At 44.4% G+C, this 16,392-nt stretch overlaps 1 protein-coding gene across 1 annotated transcript in view; it reads right to left on the bottom strand.

The window, feature by feature from the left end:
* Positions 1-16,392, bottom strand: part of KIAA1217 (KIAA1217 ortholog) — an 820,488-nt gene that overhangs the window by 49,200 nt on the left and 754,896 nt on the right. The window contains 1 exon segment of the mRNA XM_009000044.5: positions 5,432-5,481. Within this exon segment, the coding sequence (XP_008998292.5) occupies positions 5,432-5,481 (50 nt within the window).

Below are 16,392 nucleotides of genomic sequence, written 5' to 3'. Positions count from 1 at the left end.
TACTAATAAACTCTCCCACTCCAGTTCCCTTTCCTGTAAATAGTCAAGAATAGTCAAGTGGAAGCTTTGTCACAGGACAAGCTGGCCTTGCAGGACAGAGCACTGCTGGTCACTTGCAGACCCTGGAGTGGTTATAGCGTGGTGGTAGCCTGTTTTTCTATCCTGCCTCAGCCATTTCGGGAACCTTTCCCTCCCCAGCACACACAACTCAGCCAGGCCTCAGTGGAGCTCATAGTGGTGCACTCATGAGCCAGGGAGTTCCCTGCAACTGTCCTCTTTCTTGCTTGGCCTTGGCAACACTGATGCTGCTCGTGCCCCATGCTCTTCATCCTTGAGTGACCATCGGAATAGGGCCAGTCTCCAGCCCCTCTAATGGTCCCGTTGGGGAGCAAGCAGAGCAGCAGGCCAGAAGGCACTTTAAAGGGCTGACAATGGAGCTCCAGGAGACCGATTGCAAGCTTTTTGTTTTCTTTCTTTCCTTCTTTCCTTTCCTTCCTCTCCCTCCCTTCTTCCCTTCCCTCCCCTCCCCTCCCTTTCTTCCGATGGAGTTTCATTCTTTCTCTCCCAGGCTGGAGTGCAGTGGTACTATCTCGGCCACAGATTCTCCTGTCTCAGCCTCCCTAGTAGCTGGGACTACAAGTGTGTACCACCACACCCGGCTAATTTTGTATTTTTAGTAGAGATGGGGTTTCACCATGTTGGCCAGGCTAGTTTCGAACTCCTGACCTCAGGTGATCCTCCCGCCTTGGCCTCCCAAAGTGCTGGGATTACAGGCATGAGCCACAGTGCCTGGCCATGTTATGTTTCTAAGCATAAATGGTCACTGATATCATCAGCAGTCATGGCTCTGACCAACTTTTGGCAGTTCCTCCACCCTCAAATCAAAATCATTCTCAAAAGAACAAGGTTTGCCATCTCTGCCATTGTTAAAAAGGATTTTCTCTAACTGTGAAAGTACCGAGCAAAACATGCAAAACAAGTCTGGTAACATTTCCAATGACAGCTGCATGTTAGAATTAACAGTGCCTTCCAACGTCAGTGATTCTCACCACACTCCATTGGAAGTTTCCTTATAGAATCAGTCAAATTACTTTATCATCACTCCTTATACAGAGAGGCATAGGCACATGTGGGTGTGTGCAAATATGTGTGTGTGCACACACACTCACAACATGCCACATCATTTCTGATAACAAGGTATTTCTCCAACAAAGCTGACACTGTGCTACCTTCTGTCTGCCACTAAGATCTGTTCTGCTAATCCCTCAGCCAAAGGAAGTCACGCATTCTTACTTTACCTCTTTCTCCTGAGAGCACCAAGGTCCCTCCTTCCCTTCAATCTTTTATCCATGGAGGGAAGGCTGAAGACTGGGAACCAGTTGTTTTTGAATTCTGATAACTGGTTTGAGAAAATATCTTTCACGACCCCATTTTTTTTTTTTTTTTTTTTTTGAGACACAGTTTCACTCTGTCATCCAGGCTTAAGTGCAGTGGAGCAATCCTCTGGGCCTCAATCTCCCTGGGTTCTGGTCATTCTCCTACCTCAGCCTCCCAAAGCTGGGACTATGGGCATGTGCCACCACGCTTGGCTAATTTTTTTGTATTTTTTGTAGAGACAGGGTTTTGCTATGTTTCCCAGGCTAGTCTTGAACTCCTGGCCTCAAGCGATCCTCCTGCCTCGGTCTCCCAAAGTTCTGGGATTACAGGCATAGGCCACCATGTCCAGCCAACAACCAAATTTCCTTATGGAATCTACACTCATTTCACGTGCACATCCTCTGAATCCACTATATTTCAGGTAATAGCTCCATAATTTTCTGAAATGACTCTTTATGTTCATTTCAGCGATATTTTGGTTGACAACCGTGTGGACTGTCCCCTGGCCTGACGTGACTTTGCTTCAATGTGAAACTGAGCTTTGTCAGCCACTTCTTTTCTTTTCAGTCACTTTGAAACTTTCCATCATCTTCTTCCCTCTCTGCCGCTCCATCTTGGTCACTCTCTTCTAACTCCTTCCTCTGCTAACCTTTTAAGTCCTGCTGTGTTGTGTCCCTGGGTCTGCTTCTTTTCTTGGTGGACATGGGGAGGTCACTTCTGCTACCACCACCTGCCAAAGTCTCCCGCATCCTCGTCTGCAGCACACAATTATCTTCAGATCCATGTGCCAGTGCCTTCACCTCACTACTGAACTTCTCCATTAGCAAGTCAAATTCATATTTCTGCTTGTCTTCCCAAAAAAACCTTTCTGTCTCTATGGGCCTAATTTTATTTTATTTTATTTTATTTTATATATATATATATATATATATAAATTTTTTTTTTTTTTTTTTTTTTTTTTTTAATTTCAACAGCTTTTGAGGTACAAGTAGTTTTTGGTTACATGGATGAATTGTATAGTGGTGAAGTCTGAGATGTTACTGCACCCATCATCCGAATAGTGTACCTTGTAACCCATTTGTAGTTTTCTGTTCCTCACCCCGTCCTGCCCTCCCTGCTTCTGAGTCTCCAATGTGCATTATAATATGGGCCTAATTTTAGCCAATGACATCAGCATCTACTCAAGCATCAGCCAGTCAGCCTGTCTTTTTTTTTTTTTTTTTTTTTTTTTTGAGACAAAGTCTTGCTCTGTCACTCAGGCTGGAGTGCAGTAATCTTGGCTCACTGCAGCCTTGACTTCTCAGGCTCAAGGAATCCTCCCACCTCAGCCTCCCAAGTACGTGGAACTACAAATATGTACTGCCACGCCTATTTTTTGGAGAGACGGGGTCTTGCAATGCTGTCAGGGCTGGTCTCAAACTCCTGGCTTCAAGCAACCCTCCTACCTGAGCCTTCCAAGGTTCTGGGATTATAGGCATGAGCCACCATGCCTGGCCTGGCTGTCACTCTTACTAGCTATGTAGCTTTGGATAACTAATCTAATCTCCCTGAGTTTCTGTTTCCTTTCAAGTAAAATATAGGTAAAATATGGGTAATGACATCTTCCTTATAGGGTTTTTTGTGTTAAATGATCTAATGCACAGTATAAAAGCCTTTGAGATGGGAGGTTTCTTCTGTTCTCTTTCCACAGTAAACCTCACATTCCTACAGTAACCAGAAAGTCTGGGTTTTCCTTTACCCTCGGCCAAATGAGTTCCTTGACTTCTATATAATTCCGTTTACTTGTCTACAGAACAGGGATAATACTTGTCTTGTAGCTTACTTCCTAGGATTCTGGAAGTATTATATTTTGTGCACTATACAAGGCTGCTATGGCAACGAAGCCCCTGTGGACAGTATCTCGCCCTGATCTGTTAGAGTAAGAAAGTCCAAACCTAGAAGGGACGTGGGGAGTGAGTCCATGGGCATGTTGCCAGCGGCGCTGCAAATCAGCCCAGCCATTCAGAGGAGGAAACCAGCAGCGTGTCGCTGGTGTCACCGAACTGTCCCCTTGAACTCACCGATTCCACTTTGGGAAATGTATCTGAGGAAATGACACTGGCTCCTTTCTCCACATTTCAAAAGAAATTGACAAGATTTTTTAGAACAAAGAAATGAAACAACCTATATATCTTTAAAGGGACTAGGGCATCTTAACACAAAAGGAGGAGTTAAAATGACAGGCATGTGGACTGTGATGATGTGTGTCACGTGTATTGGCCTGTGTTCAGTTTATTCCTCTGGAAAGTGAGGATAAAAACTGTACCGTTCCCTGGATGCTGGCGGTAAGGGGTTCATGAGTGAATGCATGAAAAGTGCACAGGAAGCACTCACTACATATTTATTATTATTTTCTAAAAAGCAAGAAGAAAAAAAGGAAAAATATCACGTACATATTGATGAGAGCAGTGCGCTCCCATATGAATCATTTCTAGAAGGGATTACAGAAGGATGGGAGGTTTTCGTATTTAGTAGTTTCCTTTCTTCTCCCTAAGTTTACAATAAATTTTAAAAAATGAATGAATTAAGTATCTCCAAAACAAACTGGCAATTGCTCTGAAGACAAGTTTAGCAATTTCCGTGAAATAATTCTCTGGCTTCGGCCAAGGCCACTGATTGATTTCTAAGCAAAACAACAAATCCTGTCAGGATCAGGAGTGCTGGCAGAGCGGCCCTGTTGGCCTTGTAGCTAAACTGTGCTCAGCCAGAGGAGAACCACGACCAACAGCACCCTAAACTTAAGTCACAAATTCTGTCTACTCTACCATGCTGCACAAAACCAGTACACGTGGCTTCCCTAAATTTGGGGTTTCACCCAACTTGCCATATGCTTTCTGTGTAATTTAGTATCTGAATGTGTTCCTGTTAAGGATTTCTATTTCTAACCCGATGGGAGGGAAGACCTCATCTTCTTGCAGAGGCCTGGCTTGAGACTGCAAGATGAAACTTTCATTGCAAAGACCTGGATATGAGTGAACGCCACTACTAATGGAACTGAGTTCTCTTTTTGGGGAATGCTGGCATTTAAAAAGCAGGCCTGATCATCTGTCATGACATTAAAGAGATAAAATAAAAAGCAGACCCTAGGCGCGGTGGCTCAAGCCTGTAATCCCAGCACTTTGGGAGGCCGAGGCAGGTGGATCGCAAGGTCTAGACATTGAGACCATCCTGGTCAACATGGTGAAACCCTGTCTCTACTAAAAATATAAAAAATTAGCTGGGCATGGTGGCATGTGCCTGTAATCCCAGCTACTCAGGAGGCTGAGGCAGGAGAATTGCCTGAACCCAGGAGGCGGAGGTTGCGGTGAGCCGAGATTGTGCCATCGCACTCCAGCCTGGGTAACAAGAGTGAAACTCTGTCTCAAAAAAAAAAAAAAAAAGCAGACCCTAGACCAAGTAGTTCTTCTTCTCCCATCTGGACACTGGTCATTCTTTATTGCTACTGTCCCTTCTCATTCAACCCCATACTGCAGTTGGGCTGATGTCCCTCCCCAGTGTACAACCTTCCAAGGGCTGCACTTTGCACTTAGAACAATTTTAAATTCCCTTGACTGGCCACCGCTTCTTTCCCTTAAGTCCTCTTCAGGGCTCAGTTTGTGTCACTTCCTCCAGGGAATGTCCTCAGTATAGGCTAGTCCTATTGCTGAAATATTTATCCTGCAATTTTAAACACTCAACACACATAAAACTACTTGTCCCATTTTCCTCTTCCCCATTGAATCCAAGTTCTAGGTAGGCCACCCTGTGTCTGCAAGATGTCCATTGTATGGCCATGTCAATGAACAAATGAGTAAGTGAGTGAATGAATGAAAACTGAAGGAAGAAGACAGTGCTTTGCCCCCTGAAGTAATGAATACATCTGGAATTTTGGCATTCGCAGGAAAGGTGTGGGCATCCAGGAATCCTCTGACATCATACCAAAGAAGTGACTTCGGGAAATGTTAAACATTTCTGAGACCAGCCACGGCTCATCCCAGGCAGCCCACGGGTCTCCTACAGCTCCAAAAACACTTACCTGCACTATCTGTGTGGTTCCTGTTGGCTGTGGTTTTCATCATTTTCTCGCTGAATAAAAGAAAAAGAGAGTCAGCTATGCAGTTTCCAAAATGCCTTTTTTTAAAACCCATTCCGTTCACTATTTGAAGCAATTGGCAGTGATGGGATTAAGCAATGAAGGTCTTTTAGCATCAGCATCACAACTGGCCAGGATGGAAAAGGCTTCCCAGGTGTGCACCTGACACTGAGGGTGGAATGCAGCCAGGCTCACTCGTGACTTTCAGATGATGGCGACATGGACACGCAAGGCTGGTGGTTGCAGGCACTGCACGGTGAGTGGTCCATGAAGCCACATGCACTGGGAAGCCCCTTTACCTTCTTGGGCCAAAGTGTTACCTTCGACCAAGAATTACCAGAAGGAGGAAAAAAAACAAAACAAAAACAAAAACAAAATGCCCATGATTCCTAGAGATGTGAATATTTTCAGCCTTGAAATGATTACAAGGAAACAGATTTGAATGAATGAATTATCTTAATGATTAAAAGAGAAACAGATTGAATTGCTTTTTTCATTGGCTTTCTTCTTTTTTACCTAGATGCATCTTTGCTATAACTTGTAATGGGCCCTTTAAAAAGCGCAGACTGAACAAGGCCAGTTAAACTGGCAATCTGTTTCTCCATGGCTTGCATCCTCTCTCTGTAAAACAAGAGAATCGTTTGTTAAAGCTCTATTGACTTTCAGACCGGTTTGTCCAGGTGAATGAACCACCTGAGGGTTATAAAAGGTACCATCTAGAAGGCCATGGAAGTTCACCTAACCTGGCTCAGGAACATGAAGAACCTGCACATCCCCAGCTGAGGTCAGGATTCATGATCACTGCTCTGTATCAAGCAAGTAACTTCCCTGAAAAGACAGCATGGACCAACAGGGGCCTCTGGGAAAAATGAAAACCCCATCTCCCTCGGAAGCACTCCTGTTTGCGCATCCTGTGTTTTTGAGTCTTTCTGCCCCGCTTTCTTTATTTCACCTTGCACAACAGGGCTGTTCCCTAGCATGGTGGTGTCCCAGGCCAGGTCTTGCCTAGCTGCACACATTTCTATGCTATATACCACAGCTGGAAGGCTGCTGAGTGGTTTTGGTGTAAATGGTGAAGATGTTTGCTGTGTGGATTGCAACACTTGTGTTACGGCTGAAGGGCAACACAAACACATCTCTTCTTTAGACCATGGAGAAATATGACTGAAATCTGGCTGGGCATGGTGGTTCACCCTGTGATCTCAGCACTTTGGGAAGCCAAGGTGGGTGGATCACCTGAGGTCAGGAGTTTGAGATCAGCATGGCTAACATGGTAAAACTCTCTCTCTACTACCAAGATCACGCCACTGAACAATAGACTGGGTAACAGAGTGAGAATCTGTCTCAAAAAAAAAAAAAAAAAAAAAAAACAACCAAAAAAACCAACCAACCAACCAACCAACCAACAAAGGAAACACATGTATCGAAGGTAGATGATGTTGGATCTAATGTCATAGGAGCTTGGGCCTGGAGGCTTTCACAGAATCACACAGGAAAATGAATATCCCTAACAGCTTGGTCGTCTGAAGATGTGAATGGAAGATTTCCCAATGATTTCCTATGTACAGATACCATTCCTCGCTTCAGGGTTCTCCGATGCTTCTTTACAGTTTAACTGGCATTGGAAAAAGGCTCACATTTCTAGACCTCAGACAATGGACGTTTTTTCACTGAACTATTGTCATTGTTTTCAACACATTGTTAAACATAACAATACAACTAAGTGAAGAGAGGAGTCCTATGTCACCTGAGTGAATTCAGTCCTGCCTACTTGTAGTTTAAAACAGGAAAAGGAGAGAGAGAAAAATTTAAATGGCCTGTGGCATCGCCTGTGCTGATATCCCTCATGAGTGAGCGTCCTTGCAGGAGCCTGAGATAGGAGAGGGGACCTCACTCCTCACTGTGGGTCTCAGTCTCACAGGCCTCTGGGTATGTGAGTGATGGGATTCCCGTGCTGCAAACAGTATATTCTTACACTATTAAATACAAGCTGGCAAGTTTATCTGATACTTAGTAAAAAAAAGTAATGATGGCCTGTCTGGCTGGGCATGGTGGCTCATGCCTGTAATCTTAGCACTTTGGGAGGCCGAGGTGCGTGAATTACCTGAGGTCAGGAGTTCAAGACCAGCCTGGTCATCATGGTGAAACCCCGTCTCTACTAAAAATACAAAAATTAGCTGGGCATGGTGGTGCATGCCTGTAATCCCAGCTACTTGGGAGGCTGAGGGAGGAGAATTGCCAGAACCCAGGAGGCGGAGGCTTCAGTGAGCCAAGATTGTGCCACTGCACTCCAGCCTGGGTGACAATATGAGACTTGGTCTCAAAAAAAAAAAAGTAATGATGGTCTGTTCTTTCACTACAAAAAGCCAACTGATTTAGTTGGGCTCTTTTTGAGAGACGGTGCATCTGTATCCTGAACTTTATGACAATCAAGGTGATATTCAAGGGTAATTGTGTCCAACTCAAGCACTGAGGCCTTGAGTTTTGCCTTTGGAATGTAACTCTCAGTGCTACATGTAACACTGATCTTAATTTTGTAATTGCAAGCTTCTGATGTCAGGACTCCATGCATTTTCTTTAGTTTAAAACTGATGGTCTGTCACAATACCAAGTTTCTTGTATGTAAGTCATACAGTCTGGATAGTTAAAGGTTGCAAATCCACCAAAGAGGAAAAAGAAACCCAAATAATTTAAGTATTTACAGTATGATCCCGCTGCTGTAATAAAGTGGAAAGAAGAGATCTCAAATTGTGAGAAATAAATGGAAGAAATCTCAAATCTCAAATGGAAACGTATCTCCACGAAGTGACTTGCAAATGTTTCCAGGTATACCAGCTGATGCTAAACCTCTCAGCCATACAGCATTTCAGTCATACCTTGGTGTCCTCTTTGCCATAAAACAGTCCACATGACAAGGAAAAAAATTGTAAGAAATTCAAATAAGGAAAGCAGGTTAGTAAATATCCATTGGAAATCTCAACCTGATTGGCCCAAGTCACAATGGTATGGCAGAAAAAATGGGGGTGGTGGTGCTCACTCTTCCTACCACATGGGAGACACAGACTTGCACATTCATATCTTGAGATATGAATGATTTCCTCAGGAGAATGCTCAGTCCCAGGTGAAAGTTGCCCAGTGCCCTCATCCATCCCACAGGGACTCTATCCACAGTGGTGCTGAAATAAAATGAATGACCCTAAGAACAGAGTTGCATTCAGAGCTACCTTGAGATGCACTAGTTTACTGCTCTTCTTCAATCCCAGGCAAATGCAAAGGATATTTCTTTAAGAATAAAAAAGGTAACATGGCATTTTTAGAGTCTAGACAGCTTTGGTAAGGAAGTGGCTTAAAGGGTTCTGTACAGCTGGAGTGTGGGATAGGAAGGCATGATGACAACCTTAGCACATGCAGAAGACAGTAATATTAAGAGATGAGAGAAATAGGTAGGCCTCTTTTTTTTTTTTTTTTTTTTTTTTTTTTGAGATAGAGTCTCACTCTGTTGCCCAAGCTGGAGTGCAGTGGCACAATCTCTGCTCACTGCAACTTCTACATCCTGGGCTCAAGCTATTCTGTCTCAGCCTCCTAAGTGACTGGGACTATAGGCATGCGCCCCCATGCCCAGCTAATTTTTGCATTTTTAGTAGAGATGGGGTTTAACCACATTGTCCAGGATGGTCTTGATCTCTTGACCTCGTGATCTGTCTGTCTCAGCCTCCCAAAGTGCTGGGATTACAGGCATGAGCCACCACGCCCCGCTGGTAGGTCTCATTTATGTAGAGACTAAATGAGACTCTGCTAAGAGAGAAATGGCAGAGGGGAGTCCTGGGTTTCCATTGCTGGCCAGAAGAACAAGGCTGGTTAGAGCTAGGTCAGCCTTCTTTCTCCTCCCAGGCTGGTCAACAGATTTCATTATGTTGTCCAAGAAAGGAGAGCAACAGTATTAAAAATCAAAACTGGGTGCGGTGACTCACATTCATAATTGGGGCAATTTGGGAGACCAAAATGGCAGATCACTTAAGGTCAGGAGTTCAAGACCAGCCTGGCCAACATGGTGAAACCCCGTCACTGCTAAAAATACAAAAATTAGCTGGGTGTGGTAGCAGGCACCCGTAATCCCAGCTACTCAGGAGGCTGAGGCAGGAGAATCACTTGAATTGGGGAGGCAGAAGTGGCAGTAAGCGAAGGTTGCCCCACTGCACTCCAGCCTGGTCAACAGTAAGACTTTGTATCAAAAAAAAAAAAAAAAAAAGAAAAAAGAAAACAAAGCACCTGAATCATTCTGGATAAAGAAAAGAACATTGGTCCTCCGATTCATCCTCAAGGTTAGAACTATAGAATGTTACAACACAGACCACGTCATCTGCACGTGGGAGTCCATGGGGCTGCAGACACGCCTTTGGCATATTCCTTGGCTCTGAGTATTCAGCTTCTACCCTGGGTTCCCACGAGATAACAGTTTTAGGATGGAGAGAGAGACAACCCCCAAACAACATCCTATTCTTCTTTAGGACTGATATTGACAGAGTTGCAGAACTGCCTGGGATAAGAGTTTTGATGCTTTTAGATCAAAAGGGCTAAATCCACTCCAGCTACCCACATGCTTGGCTCTTCAGTTTTTATCTGTGAGGAAGGGAGCAAAAGCTCCCTTAGTGGCCTCTTGCAGGGGATGTCACCTGCAAGGTCACCTGGAAAAAGACAATGCATCAGAGATACTGAGTCAGGTGGCTTCTCATCTGACATCCCCGCTGGAGAGTTCAGATGCTTGACAGTAGAGGAGGGCAGTTCTCTCCACGGTGGGAGCAGGCAGTACACAGAGCACTGAATACATGTGTATGCTCTATTGTTTTGGCCAAAGCCACTTTACAAAACTGCAATTCTTTTGACACATGGTAATGAGAAAACATTTTCCCTATTTAATGGTCAAAGTGTGTCTGGTTTCAGGATTCATTTTGGGAACATTATCTGATTTATAAATTCATAAATAAGATTGTCTTTCCGTTTAATGGTTGGTAATCTGGAAACAATTTTATGGTTTAACTGAATTACAGCAACTGGAAACTTATGCAGCCTTCTCCCATGATGAAATGTTAGGAAGCGTGTTGTAATGTTGAAAGGGAAGAACGCAAAGTGCAATGGAAGAAGGAAATGAACACGACCCTGTCATTTTATTGCAGTGGCAATTTTGCATGATGATCATCGGAATATTAAAGACCCTCAGGCTCATTCTTGCCAATATCGCTTGGTTTAAAGTATGACAGGACTGATACAATTACTGTTGAAAAGATGGCTTAAAAATGATTTCATAAACCATTTTCTATCATTCCACAAACCATGTTTATGTGATCAGTGTATATGGTTAACTAGTCATTTAATGTCTTAAGTCAGCCTGGCTGAATTGAGTCTTCTTATGATCCAAACACAACATTAATAAAAAAACGCAAGTCCAATTCAGGAAGTGCTGTTTCCAGTGTTAAAAGTCCAGCTACAACTTTCCTGCAGGCTCCATGTCGGTCTGTGAAGCTGAAGCAAACTTCATACTGTGTTGGTCTGTTCTCTCTGCCTTTGGAACACAGGGAGGGCAATACAATTCTGTGTTTAGGGGATGATTTTTAGCCAGTGACTCCATTTATAGAACTTTTTTTTTTTTTTTTTTTTAGACAGGGACTCATTCTGTCCCCAGGCTGGAGTACAGTGGCATGATCATAGCTCATGACAGCTTCAAATCACCAAGCTCAAGAGATTCTTTTGCCTCAGCCCCCTCAAGTAGCTGGGATCACAGACATGCACCACCACACCTGGCTGGTTCTTTTATATTTTTAGTAGAGATGGGGCTTTGCCATGTTGTCCAGGCTGATCTTAATCTCCTGGACTCAAGCGATCAGCCTTCCTTGGCCTCCCAAAGTGTTGGAATTACAGGTGTAAGCCACCATGCCTGGCCCATTTATATAATTTTTTGATTCAAGTTTCACCTTTGATTTTTTTTTTTTTTTTTTTTTTTGGACTAGGGACTTTGTACTGACGGAGGCTTCACTAAGCCTGAATTAAGTCCTTATTGTATACCTAAGTAAATGAACGGCTATTAAGAAACAAGTCAATAGCATAACACGCATGAGGCTGGCGATTTCCCTATTAAGAATCCCAAAGAATTTGTTCTTAAATATCCAAAGACATATAAGAGGAGGTGGCTGAAACCAGCTAGCTGAGCTGATGTGACCAGCCCCTAGTCTGAAGCATTAACCTTCCTAACCAGTTAGGGGATGGTTTTTAGCCAGTGACTCCATTTATAGAACTTTTTTTTTTTTTTAGACAGGGACTCATTCTGTCCCCAGGCTGGAGTACAGTGAGCATGATCATAGCTCACTGTGGCCTCAACCCACTATAGTCAGTAACGACAGTATTCTGGCCTTCTGAGAGTCCCTCCTAGGTGGTTCCTCCATTTGCTTCTAGTTCTAAATTTTGCATTTTTTTCTTTGTATTCCTCCTCATTCCCTCTCATCTCTCTCCCCCCACAAAGTGTAGCATGGTCAATGAGCCAATCAACAAATATTTTTGAGCCTTTAATACGTGCTGGGTAACATGCAAGGCCCTGTGGACACAGCATCGCCTTTCCCAGGCAGTGTCTTTTTTCCCACAATTTCTATTTCTTTTTTTTCTGGGAGAAGTCTATCTGAACTAAACTCTTTAGTCTTGGCAGTGCCGAAGGCATTTTCCAGAATGCAATAGTGAACAGGTTTAAAGTGAGGCTATGCCCTTGTTTGTTCATGCCCTGACTCTTCGGTATGAGGAAAAAAAAACCCCAACGTAATTAAAGATTCTGTTTGCAGATGAGTTCAACAAAACAATGGAATTCAAATTGTCTGAATTTGTGGTAAAGCTTCAAATGTGACTCTGAGCAATGAACTTTCTATTTCTGCCTGATGTTAACCTTTTGGTGGAAAAGCTGTGTAACTAAAGACATTGTTCTCCAAACTCCCAACACACTTAACTTCTCATTGAGGCCTTTAGATCTATTGGGGAGATGTTGGTGTAGCTGGCGGTCAGTGATGCCATTTCTTCTCCTTGGGTCCTATGCTCATGGCATGAGCAAGAAGACTGGGTATGTTCTGTCTCCCCTAAGAAGCACTTCAATCTTGTGTTCTGTCTAATGTCTCAGCATCTCCCCTGCTTTGGGATTACTATTTTTTTTTTTTGAGACAGAGTCTCACTCTGTCTCCCAGGCTGGAGTGCAGTGGTGCGATCTCGGTTCACTGCAACCTCTGCCTCCTGGGTTCAAGCGATTCTCCTGCCTCAGCCTCTCGAGTAGCTAGGACTACAGGCACCTGCCACCACCCCTGGCTAATTTTTTACATTTTTAGTAGAGACTGGGTCTCACCGTCTTAGCCAGGATGGTCTTGATCTCCTGACCTTGTGATCCACCCGCCTAAGCTTCCCAAAGTGCTGGGATTACCGGCATGAGCCACCGCACCCATCTGGAATTCTTGACTATCTCATCCCTAAATTCTCTACGATTATCCAGGAAATCCCCTCCCATCCCTGGATGGCTCCAGCATGGAACTCTATTCCCATCTACCACACCCCAGTTGCCATCCTTCGGAGCTTCAACGTCCGTGCTTACAAACCCTGCAGAAATTTGGCACTATAGAGCCTCAAAATCTTCACAGCCAGCCTCTGACCTTGAATTCTAACTCCAAATGGTGTAATCACGATCTGAAACTCCAAGATCACCTCTAAGTATAGCAATGTTTTGTTGTCTTCAGTTCTCTTATTCATACAAACCATTTCTTTATCTGCAGCCTGGCCTTACTTTCTCCACCTTTGAAACTGTCTAGAGAGTCTCTGTCATTTCTCCTGCCTCTTACCCAGGTTGGACCCCAAATACTTTCAACATTATCCCGACTGGACCCCATTGCATCTGGGCTCTTTTTCAGCCTTGCTATTCCCATGCTACATGGACATTGCTTTCTGAATGACAGACAAGGGCAATAAAGGAGAAGAAAAGGCCCCCTGTGCTCCTTTGATTTCTTCCTATGTCCTCTCCTTCTGGTAATCTTCAAGAAGACAGAGTTGGGGGAGATTTTCTTATTAGGCACTTTTCCCAAGTCAGGAAAGAGACTGTAACCCAACAAGAGGGGCTAATCTAAATGTTCTGTATTTAACTTATGATGCATGAAGATAGACAATTTAAGAATACCTGTAAAAGTACAGGCAAAAATTCCTCCATTTACAAGGATCTGGAGGAAAAAGCTATTTCTAATCTTTCTTCATAAATTCACTGAAGTGTGGAGAGAATGAAAATTGACAATGAGATGTGAAAAGGGAATGCTGTGGAGATGAAATTCTCTCTAATAAATAGTTCTTCACATGCTCCTAGGGATGTTGTTTATTTTCTTCAAGGCCTCAGGAGACAATTGATTATCATGGCAATTTCAGTTCACTTCCACCATCACTTTGTGTGTGAGCACCACGATGGGCGCTGAGGGTCAGTGATGCCGATGCCTTTCTTCCTGATTCCAGGCTTCTGATGATTTGGCTTGGGTGGGCACAGTGGCTACAGCCCAGCCAGGATTCTGTGCGGTTCCTCTGTGCTCAGTGCTATCAATAAGGTGCCCTGGATGATGGAGACAGAGCAATAGGCTGGGGAGAACAAGTCCTCATTATGTCAGAGTGGCAGAGGGTTGACCTGGCCAGGGCTTCAGGGGCAGGGAATAGCATCATTTATCCTCCACACGAGGACACCTCAGAAAATGGACAGGGGAGCCACCGGTCATTGCAAGTATTGTATAAGGACAACAGGGATACCCTGGAGCTGTCCCAGTCCAGCTCAGAAGGGCATTCTCCCCACTCATGCATCATCTTAGGAACTCTTGCTTGGACTCTGAGTGTGATGGGTGTGATGGGAGCCATGGGGAGGTCTGAGCTGAGGTTAGACATGAAAAGTCTCATGTTTTAATAGGGTCCCTCTGGCCCCTCTACTGAGAACAGACTGAAGATGAGCAGGGACTGAGTGGGGAGACTTCTTGGGAGGCCATTGCAGCAAGTCAGGTAAGAGACGGAGGTGGCTTGTCTCAGCAGGTAGCTGTGAACTTGAGAGCAATGGCTGGAGCCAAGAAACCTCCAAATACAATCTAACTGTTCTCTGGGTCTGGTGTCCAAATGCAGAATTGGGGAGATAGGAATCAAGAGGACATCAAGGCTTTTGACCTGAGTGACTGGATGAATGAAGCTATCATTACCTGATAGAAAGAAGACAGGACTTTATTTTGGGTATGCTGAATTCAAGTTCATCAACAGACATCCATGGGGAGATACAAATCTCTACTCAGAAGTCACTTAACATCTCTGAGTCTCTCCGCTTCCTTAACCATCAAGCTGGGCAAACAACTGCCTTCCCTGTCCCAAAGGCTATCATCATACAGAGACACTGAAATGAGGGGAATGAGAAAAATGTGCAGGGAAGCACATTATAACCTGTAAACCACTGTGGATGTGTAAGCCTTCATGATATCCCTTTAAATTCGTTCATTCAACAAATATTTCTTGGGTCAGGCACAGTTCAAGATGCTGGGGATATAGTGGTAAAAGCACAGGGTCTGCCCTCAGGGAACCTACATTTGGGGCATGGGAGACTGCAGGGGAGTATTGCAACTTCAAGTGTCATGGCCGGGAAAGGCCTGCCTGAGTTGGCAAAACCTTGAAGTTGGAGAGGAGCCAGTCAGGTAGACATTTAGTGGAAGAATGCACGAGGCAGAAGAATGAGCAAAGGCAAATTTTCAAAGGTCAGAAAGTCCCGGACAAGGTCAATGACAGGAAGTGAGGGAACATGGAGTTGAGTTCTTGGCAGGCCATGGAAAAGGCTGAAGGAACCCTTACTCTTTAGAGGAAACAGTCTCAGAAGGCTCCCACCCCCTGTTAAGCAGGGGTTCCCATTCTCTCACACCCACTACCCACAGAAATCCAGCCTCACTTAGAATTCTGGAATTATATAAGTTTCTGGTTGGAAGGGATTTATGTAAACCCTATAGTTCTTCCCATTCTGGGTCTGTGATCTTGACTGAAGCAATTAAAAAAAAAAAACAGGCTGGCAGATCCAACTAGGAGGGCCAAGCTCAGTTCCGCCCAGGCCTGGTGTTCTCCACATGTACAATTGGTTTCCGAGGTTCCAGCAGCGCTCTGCCCAGCACAGCAAACGCACCTGGGGAAGGCTCCAGGCAGCCTTTCATCTATTTCACAATTCACTCTCTGTGTAGGCTGTTCTGATTGGAACCAGGAAACAGTCCCAAGTCAGGAATAAGGACACAACCACCCTCAGATCCAAAGGCCTGGCACAACTACATGGCTTCATGGTTTTATGTCAATGAGACATTTATTCATAGAAAACTTACCAGTACACAAAGTGATCTAATAGTGATTTTCATCAAATTGCGCAGAACTTAGCCTTCTGCCAGGCACAGTGGCTCACACTTGTAATCCCCAAATTTTGGGAGGCCGAGGTGGGAGGCTTGCTTAAATTTAGGAGCTCGAAGCTATAGTGAGCTATGATTGCACCACTGCGCTCCAGCCTTGGTGACAGAGCAAGACCCTGTCTGTAAAATAATAAAACATTAAAAAATAAAAACAGGCCGGGAACAGTGGCTCACACCTGTAATTCCAGCACTTTAGGAGGCTGAGGAGGGCGGATCACTAGAGTTCAGGAGTTTGAAACCAGCCTGGCCAACATGGTGAAACCCTGTCTCTCCTAAAAAAATTAGCTGAGTGTGGTGGTGGGCATCTATAATCCCAGCTACTTGGGAGGCTAAGGCACGAGAATTGCTTGAACCCGGGACATGGAGGTTACAGTGAGCTGATATCATGCCACTACACTCTAGCCTGGGCAACAGAGTGAGACTACCTCAAAACAAAAAAAA

This window comes from Callithrix jacchus, chromosome 7, assembly GCF_049354715.1.
Source record: "Callithrix jacchus isolate 240 chromosome 7, calJac240_pri, whole genome shotgun sequence".
NCBI lineage: Eukaryota > Metazoa > Chordata > Mammalia > Primates > Cebidae > Callithrix > Callithrix jacchus.
The sequence above is the reverse complement of the archived record's forward strand: the minus strand, read 5'-3'. Positions and strand labels throughout refer to the sequence as shown.